General features: G+C 37.0%; 1 protein-coding gene across 3 annotated transcripts in view; it reads right to left on the bottom strand.

Annotated features, from left to right (window-relative positions):
• Positions 1-14,217, bottom strand: part of CTNNA3 (catenin alpha 3) — a 533,166-nt gene that overhangs the window by 206,588 nt on the left and 312,361 nt on the right. For all 3 annotated transcript variants that reach the window (XM_054204553.1, XM_054204552.1, XM_054204554.1), the window contains exon 9: positions 9,463-9,615. In XM_054204553.1, coding sequence (XP_054060528.1) covers positions 9,463-9,615 — 153 coding nt within the window. The remainder of the gene's footprint in view (positions 1-9,462; positions 9,616-14,217) is intronic.

Raw genomic sequence — 14,217 nt, 5'->3', positions numbered from 1 at the left:
ATTCACTTATCTCTGTTTTATTACAGGCTCCGTCATTGATCCCCATGACAGATTCATTCTCCCTTTCTGTCTCCTACAGTTTATCTGTCTCATCTGTTTTTTCCGAAATCTAGGGACCCAGATATTTCATGGAGTGTCCAAAGTGCTATTGAAATACAAATTAAATAAATGCTTCCTTTGAAGAATTTAAATTCTGTGAAGGATGAGCAATTCCAGTTTGGCTCACATTAGTTCAAACATTTTGTGGGCCCAGCTCTTTCGGTAAATAGGAAAGGCTCTAAACCAACAAACTAAAAAAATGTTTATACTTTAATTTAAAATAATAAAGGTGCTAATCCCAGACTGCAGTCATTCCACACACAATAGCTTGATCATGTTAAAGTGGCAAAAAGCTATGAACTCTCCAGTGAAGGTGGTTTAAATGACTTTCCCTTGTCCTTAACTGTTGTGCTCTGCTACCCAGAGACAACCTCCCCAGGAAAGGGGCCAGGAGTATGGGCTGTATTAAGCAAGGAGTGCCTGGACCCAAATTATAATCTGTGAAGCAAAGTTCTCCCAGCACATTCAGGGTATCAGTCTCATCTTTTTAAAAGCTAGTTTTAGAAGGAGCTGAAGTAACAAGAGCTGGCAAGTTATTTTATTCAAGATCTTAATAATTTTTTTTCATAAAGTAGATTAAGATTCTGTCAGTATTTGTAGAGTTTGTTCCTACGCATCTTTTATCTTGTTCAACAAGGAAGTGACAAAACAATTTATTTCTCTCTATACGTTTTTATAACTCATTACTTTTTTCTCTTTTACATGTTTTAACTTCTTTTAAAAATAATGATTTCTTAAGGAGAATTCACCTTCAATAGATGTGCTGGATTTCCTGCACTGGAAATTTTTATATTAACTGGCAAACTTTTTTTTTTAGCAACACTCTGTATATCCTGCATGCCTTTCCTGTTCTATATCAACGCCTTACAACAATGATGCACTTTAAATATACCTGCTGTCTGTTACTGTCCGTTGTTGATAACAGATTCAACCTTAGAAATCCTAATTCCTAGAAGCCAGCGTTGTGATATTGGAATACAGTCAAAACTGAAAAGGGGAAGAATTAGGCAATAGGCTAAACCCTGAAGTTTATGTATCAGAGTAGTAGACCTGAGGTCAGTGTTATTAGATCAAACTACAGAGAATACGACATATTCGTGTACTGAGAGAAGAGATGAAGAACACAGAGTTCACTTCATCATCGCCTCCACTTCTCCTATTAAACCTCTCAGCCTCTGCTTGGTACAGTTGACCTTTAAACACTGCAGTGGGAGATTTGCAACTGTGCCAAAAGAATAGATAATCAGAGGATTCTTCCCTGCTCCCATCAAATTCCTTTTTTAATCTCAAGTTCACCCAGCCTATCACTCCTCCTCTCAGAAAGCATTACATCTCTTTGATAGATCAGCTCAGGAGAACAGCCTGTCAGCTTTCCCAAACAAGAAATTTCTAGTTACAGAGGACCTGCTTTTTCCCTTGTGTAGATGCAACATTTCAGTCTTTCTTTTTACCTATCTTTTGTTCATTTTTACATACTTGTTCTCTCAATATCAGAGTTTGTTTTGGTCTTTGGTAGAAGTAAACCACAGGCCAGAACACTATATTCACTAAAACCAGGCATGTCCTGCATGGGACTATAAAGTACAACCAAGAACCCTAAGGCTTTTCATTATTATTTCGTCATAATTTTCATAATTTTAAATAGTGTTTTTATACAGAGCTAATTTTGACATTTCCTAGAAGACAAGACTGTTTGAAAATATTTCCATATAATCAAATATTTCAAGTAGATTTGCAATTTAATTGTAACATTTTAAATGAAAAGGCATTTCAAAGCAAAACCTAAATGGATGAAATCTCAAAGCAGTTAATCTTCATTTTTTGAAACATTTGCGTCAAAATTGCTGCATTATAGTACGGAATTCCAATTAATTACAGGCATTTTCTAACAGAAACATATCTTTTGGGAATTTATTTTAGCCAAGGCTCACAAACAAAGACATAGAATACAGAGAGAATCTTAACCCAAATCTGGTTGCTTTTTTCATTCTGCAATATATGCTAGTTTTTCAATATCACAAAATCAATATTCAGACTTACAAATATTTGATGCAGTATATGATCAATATAAGGCACTGTAGCCTAGAATAACCTCCATCTGAAGAATGTTTAATGTGACCTTTGGTACTCATGAAAATACTTCAGCTCCTGAGTGTCCATTTCATATGTGGGAAGTGTTCAATATAATAGCCGAAGTGGGCATTTTAATATTTGGGTTTGGGGTTTTTTTACTGTATAACTCGGACTATTTCACTTCCTCCATATATGTGAAGATACTATTCACATTTACAACTAAGAGATTCTGTTTTGTGCAATTATTGTGCAGCTATAATAATGTAAAGATGTTCACCAAGGTATCTCAAATACTTAGCTACTGTTTGAGCTTTTTGAATACTAGCGCTGTCCGCAAAGCACCAGCCAATATTCCTGGTAAGTGTGACTAACATCCCAAATGTATGCATTTTTTAACAGAAGCTAGAACCTCTAGGGCAAGAGCACAGAGCAGTTAATAAACTCAGGAGAGAGAAAGCATAAAACAAGAAGATATTACCTGCAGTTGCTACTACCTTTGTAAATGTCATTGTCCCAGATCTGGTGTGGTATTCAGTCTTTCCATTTCACTGATGTTTCGTACTTCACTGAATTTATATACGTACCTCTGAACTGTATTATATTGTTATGTCTTAAATCAATTTTTAAAGGAAAGACTGTAACTTCCAAATGCTAATTCAGAAGAGAGATATTTGTAAGAGATATTAATCCTGAAGCTGATTTACAAAGGTCACTGGCCTATGAGGATACTGTTTGTTTCTTAAATTACAATATGAGCAGTGAGTCAGTGTAGCAGGCAATTTAGCTTAGCTCAATTAACATTTCATATTCAAAGAGGAAAAAAAAAGTATGTTCTTTCTCAAGACCTATTGTTTCTATTTGAGAAGTTTTCATTTTCAGATTAAAATAGAAACCACAGAAAATCTCTCTTGATATTTCAAGCAATGCTTCTAATTTCCATATCAAATTAATTGTTGGAGAAACATTTGTGAGAAGATGAACTTTTGTTTTTATAATGTCCAGCTCAGCCTATTGTATTTACATACAAAACAATTTGATAACCTACTATTCAAACAACCTTGATCTTTCAAAAACAGATGCAAAACACACACTGAAAACCAGGATACACCTGATTAAAACCTGCTATTCGAAGCATAAGAAAACGCAACATATGTCTCAAAATAGACCAACACTCATCTCTCAAGGTACAATTCATCTCACCTCACTTCAGCTATCTGAAGCTGGAGTCAGACATCCAGACTAAAGTAGTCATTTAGTCAAAGGAGAGATAAGGACTTAATATAAGCAAGATAAATCTTCTTTGGGAAATCTTTATCTTGGGTTATGAGTAAACAGGGTAAATAAGGTTTTAAATTGAAAAAAGACCAACACAATCAAAACTCAGAATACCTACCTGACTTTTTCAACTTTGAAAAAAGACAAAAGAAGCAAAACGACAAGTGAAGTGATTCTGGTGGATGTGGGGGGCCTGGGGGAGGGGGGCAGTATTGTTAGTACATGTTTTAATTTGAGCAGACAAGTAAATGTTTAAACTGGAAATAACACAATTATTAATGGTTTGTTTTACTTAAAAATAGGCTTACATCCTAATCCTGTAATATCAAAATCATTGCATTATCTATCACTGTTGGACTTGTTGGCTGCAATATTAAAATTGATTTTTATATGACTGGAGATCTGACTACACAAATAAAAAGATCTTTCTGGACCAGATTCAGAAATTTATTTTGCAAATTTCTGCAGTCAAGTGAAATATGGAAGGAAAACTGAACACTGATGGTTTTATCAATATGGCAACAACAGTATCATTTACAACTGACAGAGTCATAGAATAACAGTGTATATTAACATTTACAAAGGACGTATTAGAATAGGTAATAAAACTATGCTGATTTAAATTATGGGTCACTAATTATTTTGAGAATGCAATATCATCTCTTTATTACAATATTTGTCCTTTCTCCATTTTTAAATTGATATTGTCAAATTCATCATTGGTGCAACACTAAAATCATCACCCCAGCTCAACGATATTGCTCTGAAGCCTCGTAGCTGTATGGAATACGCTCACCTGGAACACTGCATTTGACAGGATAGAGCGGAGATGCTGCTTTTGAAAGAGAAGACCTACTAATGTTGAGCTTGTGACTGGATTCAGGAAAATCTACATTTTTTAAAATACTGTTTTCCTTAGTTTGGAGAGAATTAAACTTCAGCAGACAGTACATACAGTTGATTTCACAGCACATATCTTCAAGTGCAAAAAGTTACCTTTATATGATTAAAAGGAAATAGTCATAAAGCTTTCTTATGCCATAAATATCTTTTAGAAGAACAATGTTAAAATTAAGCAGAACTGGACAGACCTGTTTCTATACATGGAGGCAATGGAAGAATGCCCTCCCTGAGGTTGCCAAGAAAGAGAGAACAATTAATTGTACTGTGTGCACAGTACTGAGATGCAGACATGTAGATCCCACGACTCCTCCAAGAATTGGGGTGGCTGAGTAACCAGTGATTCTCAGCTGACAGAAATAGATTAGCATTGGGTTTTGCAACATCAAGAATAAATGAGCAGGAAATTGGGAGAAAGCTGTGAGCCAGAAATTTCCCAGTAGTCACAGTGACTGCATTAACTTTTTTTTTTTTTTAAGCATCTTTTACTAAGTTACTCAGAGTGGTAAATAAAAGAACTAATGAAAATTTGCAAAAGGACCTCATGGTACTAGATGGTACCATGGACTGGATGGTATCACAGATGGACTGGATGGTAACATAGAGGATGAAATTCAATCTAGAGAGATGCAAAGTGAGTCATTTTGGAAAATAAAAATAATCCGGTATTACATATATATGATGGACCTCAGCAGACTAGTACTAATCAGGAATAAGATTTTGGGATTATCATATAAACTTTCTGTGAATGTTGCAGTTTAATGTTCAGCAGTTGTCTGAGTAGAAACACCGTTTTATATGTGGAAACAGAGGACATCATGAAACATCTTGAATATCTTGAATAGCATGCACAGTTCTGACCTACCACCTCTCATGAACTGAAAAGCGCTGGTAAAAGTACAGAGAAGGTAGCAAGGTGATCTTTTTATGGCTTCCAAACAAGGAAAATTTAAAAAGAAAGAAATACTCAACTTGGAAAACAGACACTTGAAGAAGGATATGACAGAAGTCTGTAAGTGGCATGGAGAAGGAAAACGGGGACTGGTGCTTATTCTCTTCTGATACTCTTCAGCAAACGATATGATCATGTGCGGGTTTCACGCATACTTCTCCACACAACACACAGTCAAGCTGTGAAATTCTTTACCGTGGCATGTTATGGATGTCAAAGGCTAATAATGGGCTCAGGACCACACGTGGGTGTTTTACATTCAGAAAAAAAAGGACAGTGAGAATGTAAATTGTTTTTTTCTTAGCTTTTGTTCTCCAAGACAAAAACTAGGGATTGACAGCATCTGAGCTGTTTTTCAAGTCTCAGTGCTTGCAAGCAGCTTCACTATGTTCCATAAAGGCTATTTGCAACTGACAAAAGAAAAAAAAATTTCTTCTGATAAATGAGGTTTTTGTATTTAACAATACGGGCAAGTCTTGCTTACATCACTGGCCTTTGTTGTATCATTTGGTGGCCACAATCAATGCAACTCCTTGGATGTCACAAGCATGTATAAAATGGTAAAACTGCCATCATAGCTATATTACAATTGTCTGATGTCTCATCTATCTCACCTACCAGCCTCCTCTAGTACAGTTACTGTCATATGCCATTTTTTGCAATGAGTTTTTCTTAGTTGTTTAGCTGTTAAAATATTTTACTTTCAACTATTGTCTCTGTTAGTATTCCATAGCCAGGTATATGCCACCCATGATCTCGCACTTCAATACTTGACTTAAGTTATTCCCAGTTGCAGAGATTAAGCCCAATTCTGCAATAGCATACATGACTAGCTTTTCAGATGTATATATCATAACCTGAAAGTTGTAAGGGGATTTGTTTGTTGGTTTTTATATCAGTGAAGGAAATAAACAACAAAGGAAGGAATGTGAGGACTCTCCTCCAAACATGCAAATCATAATTGTCATTTAAGAACTTTCTGTTAGAGTACAAAGATGCTTGACAACTTTTTCATAAGCTCTAGAAATGTTGTAGAGGGTTGGATCTTGAATTAACCTGTCATCCAACTCAAAATCTCACAGATGGCAAATGATACCATGTTATGAAAACACATCCCTGGCAAAAGGCTGGGAAGCTGTCCCAAAGGGGACAGGTGATGTTTATACATTGGAAGGTTCACCAAGCAAAAGTAAATTATTTGATAAATAAATGGATAATAGAAGTAGCAAGGATTCAAAGACAACTCATCTCTTTTATATCTGTCCTGTCCTTCTTGCAGAATCAGGCTCCCTGATTTTGGTAGCACTTTTAGCTATACCTGATTTCTATGGAATATCCATTATCCATGGCACCATGTTCAGTTGGAAACCAAGCTCCATACGGATTTGCCACTTCTCAGTTTCTGTGGTGTGCGTATATTTCTGAAGTATGTACACTTGTGAAAACTAAGATTAGTAAGATCTATCTGTTATATTCCTTGACAAATTAAAGCAACAGTGCAGTGCTCTACTACTGTCAATTAAAAAAAATAAAATATATATTCTCAGCTTAACAGGTTTTAGGCCACTAAAAACCAAAATGTGCTTCCAATTTACAGGTCTAATGTATTTAAACGCTATTCCATTTATATCAAGTGAATTGGTATTACACTTTCCACAAAACTCTGCCATAATTCTTTTTCTTTGATGATGCTATTGGAAATGACTGAATTTTTCTTAAAAATCAGATAAATCTGTTTATATGTACAAAGCCCCTTTGTGGCCATTTGCTTAGCTGTTACTATTTTTTCATTTTTGTTTTGGTTTACGTCTGATAGGCTAGCAGTTGACGGATGCAGTAAAACTACTATCTAATTAGTTTCCTGGAGAGTTTAGCTTATCAAAAAAACATCAATCAAGCTCTCACTTAGACATACTGGTAAGTGCATTAAACCAGTATAAGCAACTTTTAAATAAGATACTTCAGTTCTAGTAGGTGTCCAGAAGATAACTTTAATTTTATTGTACATTAATTTTCAATAGCAGCATAAGCACCAGTAAAGTGACAATTTGGAGCAACTAATTCAACAATAAGAGGTGGCACTGTGTGCAGTCTCACTGAAAGCCAGTTACTTAAAACATTTTTTAAAGTATGTTTTCTTCACTGTAGGCAGCATAGTAAGTCACAGCATAAATATAAATATGTTCACATACACACTGTATATTTATATATACAGTAAGACCAGTCTAACATGTAATAGAACCCCTTTTATACAATAGTCATGAGAGTCTTGCTTTTACCCCCTCACATGATTTGTTTATGATTTACTAATTTTCTTGTAAAAGAAACATGTCTGATGTCCTCAGAATAATCTGGATAAATGAATCTCCACGAGTATTTACATTCATGAACTACACACATACTTTCCCTCTGCATAATAGCATTTAAGTAGTAAGTTTAGGTGAAAACAGAGGGTTCTGAAATTAATCATTCAGTGAGGTGAACGCAGGAAATCTCTGTAAGTTTTTGAGGCGTAACTGTCTAGCCTGGTTATCACTTTGCAGAAGGGACTCTGCAAAATGGACTAGTAACGTCTATGCCGAAAAACGACATTTGACTTCTACCCCCTGCCCTACCCTACCACCACTCCCTGCTCCTTTCTAGGCAGTAACTATGCTGGAATTGCGAAACTGTGCTATAGTCTTTCCTATATCACTAAGGATAGCTGTCTTTTGGGCAGTCTTATGTTCACAGGCAGCTGCTACATGTCCTTGTAGATTTTTTAGGCAGTGTATCTGTCCAGCCATCAGCCCCTTTAATCACAAACCTACCCTGACGGCCAGCTATTCCTTGCATTTGGGAAACAAATTCAAACCCAAGAAAGGAAATGAATATTGGGTTTTTAGGTTCACATCTTCTAAATTGAATAATGACTTGGGTATTTCAGCTGACCCGGACTCAATTCCAAATTCACTTAAGTTATCTGATCTTCAGAGATCACCTGTCCTTTCTAAAAATAAAGCCACTTCAGGCTGGTTTAGCTTCAGTGTTAAAAATCTGAAAAACTTTTAAAACTTTTGGTTTGTGTTTTAGCTTTCATTTGATTTTGCAGCATGGCCAAAATGAGACACTCTTGTAAATTGGAGAATAATAACTAGTTTTATTCTGTATCTACACAACCATGAAGAGAAACATAAATGCAATACTCTACTTTTACTTTAGCTTTTTACCTATTTTTCTTTCATTTTCTGTAGATCACCCAAGATTAATGAATTCATTCTGAGCCCAATAGTTTTCCTAACTAAATTTTCAGCCACAGAGTGAATTCATTGATTTTTCCCATTTTTGCATTACTGAACACAAAAGCACCGAAAGCTTAAAAAAACCCACAAAAATTAGCAACACATTCTTTACAGGTACTTGAGATAATATTCCTGCAAAATCCGTGACTTCAGTATTCCATATGTGTTTCAAGCTCCAGTTTGAATGAGTTTAAATCAGTGAATATTTAGTCACATTTGCAGGACTGATTGCCCAACAAATGAAAATCTCCCCTCAGTTCTATTTACAAATTTCTAAGTGACAAAGTATCATTTTTAAGTCATAAAGTATATCCTTCAGAAACGAATATTGAGTATACAATGTATGCGACGAAATTTATTCAGCATATACACCAGCATGGTTTCAGGCTGCGACAAGGTTCATGGCTCTCTAAACTGTGTGTCAGAGCACCATTTCCTCTTCAGCATATCATTACACAGGCTATAAACTTTCAAAGTGAGAAAGCTGGCAAACAACTAAGACTAATACGGCATCTTACATACTTTGAGTAGTATCATTCTGAACACTTTGAGCTAATGCTCCTTAGAATCATACATTTGATCAAGTTCCCACTCAGTATCTTTGTGAAAGGCTTACACTAATTTCTTAAATTGGAATTCCCCACCACCTAATTTCAATGCAATTAAATACTATATAAATGCCGGTACCACAAAACCCACTATCTTACTGCGTACCATTATATAAAAACTGTGGTATGTTTACTATTACTCTAGGCCATTTATGTATTTTTTTCCTGAAGTGCCAGGCTTAATTGTTTTATGATATCTGCCAGTAAAGGAAATGAGCAGTGACAAGTCACTTATACCATATATTCAAAAAAAGTGCAGTTCCATCAAACATACCTCCACAAGCCTGCTGGTATGTTCTCGAAATATAGCAGCATACTCCTTTATTTCTTTATCTCTTCCATTTTTAGCAGCTTCAATGAGAACTAGAAGTGGAACAGTGGTATCTAAGAAGGAGTCTGAGATGTGATCTATAATGGCTTTACGGAGCTGCAAAAGAACGCATTACATTAGTATCCGCTAATTGGACTATTTATTAAAGTCTACTGTAATTATTGTCCATTAGTATTTTATAACATAAACATGTACACACTGTATTCCTGCATTATTTGCAGGATCATGTGTCTGAAAACTACTGCAGCTGAAATTTATCTATTACACAGAAAACTCTATTTAATTTTAGGGACAATTTTAGTATACCACTACCTAAATATCCATGTTGGTATGTGTGAGTGAATGCAGATACATAAAACACTTAAAACATGTGCTAGTTCTGTTGAAGTTAAGGGAGCCAAACAAATACTCTTGTTCTTTGATGAACAGAATAGACTACTTTATGATTCCACACATGAAAAATTACTGTTAGACCAAACCTAACGTTTCCTGGGCTTTCTCTCTTGAAGTTCAGACACCATGGGAGAAGGCTATTTCATTTTACAAAGAAAACATTAATTTAATTATGTTTGTACTCACAAAATAGTCCACATCACATGTTATCATAATTGCAAAATTACCCAAATATTTTCTACCTTGTTGGAAACCCAGTGATACAGTTTGATTAGCAAAATGGTAGCCTTCTTGGTAATTACATCAATGAGATTACTGATTATGCCACCTGATAACAGATTAATAGACCAAGAAGAACTATAAGTGAGTCTCTATTTAAATTAATTGTTCTTGAACTTCTTTTTTAAATTATTAAAGAAGAGTAACATTCTGCTGCAAATTACCTCTCTTAAATAAGGTTTCATGTATGCTTATAACTGATCATTGGGACATTACTTCACTTAAGAGGTTATTTTCCATATTATAAACCTACACGTGGCAATTGTTCATTTTAATCATGGAACACTACAAGAAATATAGCAATCGTAACAATACATGCAATGCAGCTAAATTATCACATTCACTGAATTTACTACTGTGAAAAATTATTTTTAGAATGTATATAAAAGATATTGATTGGAACAGAAAAGAACACAAAAGGCTTTTAAGCTCTTAACACACTTACAGGTTTGTTGACAAAGGACATGTTCTCACTTAGCATTTTGCTCCAATGTATCTATGTGAAAACTCAGTAGAAGTAAAGACTCTTACAGCTAGAAAAATGCGGAAAAAACCAAAATCTTTTTGATGCTGCTGCCCTTGAAGGTAGGGCAGTGAACATGCACAGCAGAAATAATAGTAGAAAAATATGCTGATTATCAAGACAAGATCTGGATATGAATTCCACCACTAGCTTTTGGATAGCCTCACCATCTAAAGCCAGCTCTCATTGACTCACCAGGCACATGGGACAGACAAATCAAACCAAACACAGGTAAGTTTACGTTTGGAATGTTTTTTTGTCTTCTAACTTACTGAAGCTCATCGCATTAGGATGTACCATCTGGATACATTGTATGTTCTCAAAAGTAATTTACAAAGACAAAGGCTATAGGATTCAAACACAAAATTGATTTTTTACTGTCATGTTCACATTCCCAACTTTGGAATTTTAAAAAATGAAGAGACAATAAAAAGTTTCACTACCAGGAAAAAAGTACATTGAACCTCCGGTCCTGCCAATTTACCTGTTAAAATTACTGCGTTGGAAAAGTCCAACTGAACAAAACAGACCTACTTTCCTGCTTAAAATTAAGTACGTGAACGTGACCTTGAGGAATCACAGTTTAAACATTAAGATTTCCACTTACAATAATCGGCAACAAAAAGCTGTGGAACCATATTGATGGCTGATGATTCATTATCTCAAAAATAAATATTTTGGGGCTCTGCACAGGCCAGATTGTAGGACTTTCACAGCCTTAATGTATTATTTGGGAACCAGTGACTGCAATGACCTTAGTCACATTTGTGGTGAGCTTGAGGCATCCAGTTTTCAAACTAGCAGCCTAATTTTATATCTCGTCACATAATTCTTGCTGTAGCTTTTTACTGGTTTGCTTGGTTTAATTAACCTTTCACATATAAATTACCATTATTATTTTGTTCTAAGAAATCCTCTATCTTGCAATTAAACAGTGAAATGCATCTTCTTCCAAGAAAAAGATAATGCTGTGTCTTTGCTGAATACAAATAAGTTTGAAATTATGGTCCTGTTTCAGCTACGTGAAGGAACACATGAAGCTGCGGTTTTCAAAAGATGGCTTGTGTAGCATCAAAGAACAAAGAAATACAATGTGGAACAAAGAAAGGGAAAAGACAAAAGAAAAAAGTAATATCTGAAGCAATATCTATTTCTCTTCATCCTAATCGTAACAATCATTTTTTTCCACAACTCAGTAAGTCTATTTCAGACTCTGGCCACCTCTAGAGCAAAATGCTAAGAGCTAAGTAGCCATACAGGGAGACATACAGACAAAGAACAGCACCAGTAGTGCTAGCAGGCAATACTAGGAAAGTTATTGTGCTGTCATTAAATTTTTTCTCACATTTTTAAGTGAAAGAGACACCATCAGAAGAGGGGAAGCAGAGGGAGGCTGATGTCTGACAAATTGTTTTATTTTTAAGGTGCAAGGTCATATTCTTACCCTTTGAGCAGACTGTTACAGAAGTGGAAGCATGAAGAGTTTTTGTTTTGATATCGAAGTGCATTAAAAAATAAAGTAGAAACATGTTGTTTATAAAACACGGGGCATAAGGTTGTCAAAAACAAACAGCAGAGGGTAGAGAAGACAATCCCAGCAGCTGTTTGCAACACTATTAACCACCAGTATCCTGATGAGTACAGAAGACTGCGTTTGCCTCTATTCGCCTCTTGCCTCACAAGAATACACTGGCAAAAGTCCTGGAAAAACTAAAGATTAGTTTTATTGAAGGATCTCTTTCCTGTTTCGAAGGGATGCCAGGAAGGCAATATCCTTTGTGTTCAGGAAAAGCTATCCATGAAGAAGAAGCAACATAGAAATATAAGAAAATTATCAGAAATAACATTTATAAAAAAAACCAATCAACCAAAACTGCAGAACAACCATAGGAGAAACAGCCGTGCTGTCCATTCACAGTATGCTGGGAAACAACTGGGAGGTATGGTAATTTCTCAGAATTAGAAACTGGAATGAATAGGCAGTTGCTTCCTAAATATTCATACAGCTCTACTAGGCAGGGAAGCAGTGATCTAGGTAAAACTGCACACACAGAAATTACATAGAATCATAGAATTGCTGAGGTTGGAAGGGACCTTTAAGATCATCAAGTCCAACCATTAACCTACCCTGACAAAAACCACTTCTAAACCATGTCCCTAAGTACCACATCTACCCTTTTTTTAAACACCTCCAGGGATGGTGAATCCACCACCTCCCTGGGCAGCCTATTCCAATGTTTAATAACCCTTTCAGTGAAAAAATGTTTCCTAATATCCAATCTAAACCTCCCCTGACATAACTTGAACCCGTTTCCTCTCGTCCTATCACTTGTCACCAGGGAGAAGAGGTCAGCCCCCATCTCTCTAGAACCCCCTTTCAGGTAGTTGTAGAGGGTGATAAGGTCTCCCCTCAGCCTCCTCTTCTCCAGGCTGAACAACCCCAGCTCCCTCAGTCGTTCTTCATAAAGTTTGTCCTCCAGACTCCTCACCAGCTTTGTAGCCCTTCTCTGGACACGCTCCAGCACCTCAATGTCCTTCTTGTAGCGAGGGGCCCAAAACTGAACGCAGTACTCGAGGTGGGGCCTCACCAGTGCCGAGTACAGGGGGATGATCACTTCCCTAGTCCGGCTCACCACACTATTCCTGATATGGGCCAGGATGCTGTTGGCCTTCTTGGCCACCTGGGCACACTGCTGGCTCATATTCAGCCGGCTGTCCACCAACACCCCGAGGTCCTTTTCTGCCGGGCAGCTTTCGAGCCACTCTGCCCCAATCGTGTAGTGTTGCATGGGGTTATTGTGACCCAAGTGCAGGACCCGGCACTTGGCTTTGTTGAACCTCATACCATTGGTCTCAGCCCATCGGTCCAGCCTGTCCAGATCCCTCTGCAGAGCCAACCTCCCCTCAAGCAGATCAACACGCCCGCCCAGTTTAGTATCATCTGCGAACTTACTGAGGGTGCATTCGATCCCTTCATCCAGACCATTGATAAAGATATTAAAGAGAACCGGCCCCAGCAACGAGCCCTGGCGGACACCACTTGTGACCGGACACCAACTGGATTTAACTCCATTTACCACCACTCTCTGGGCACGGCCATCCAGCCAGTTTTTTACCCAGCGAAGAGTACACCTGTCCAGGCCATGAGCAGCCAGTCTCTCCAGGAGAATGCTGTGGGAAATGGTGTCAAAAGCTTTGCAAAAATCCAGGTAGATAACTTTGACAGCTTTTCCCTCATCCACTAAGTGCGTCACCTTATCATAGAAGGAGATCAGGTTTGACAAGCATGACCTGCCTTTCACAAACCCATGCTGACTGGGCCTGATCACCCTGTTCTCCTGCATGTGCCGTGTAATGGCACTGAGGATGATCTGTTCCATGACCTTCCCAGGCACCAAGGTCAGACTGACTGGCCTGTAGTTCCCTGGATCCTCCTTCCAGCCCTTCTTGTGGATGGGTGTCATATTTGCCAACCTCCAGTCAGCTGCGACCTCCCCAGTTAT

This window comes from Rissa tridactyla, chromosome 6, assembly GCF_028500815.1.
Source record: "Rissa tridactyla isolate bRisTri1 chromosome 6, bRisTri1.patW.cur.20221130, whole genome shotgun sequence".
Lineage (NCBI taxonomy): Eukaryota > Metazoa > Chordata > Aves > Charadriiformes > Laridae > Rissa > Rissa tridactyla.
Note: the sequence above shows the minus strand (reverse complement) of the source record. Positions and strands in the feature narration are given on the sequence as shown.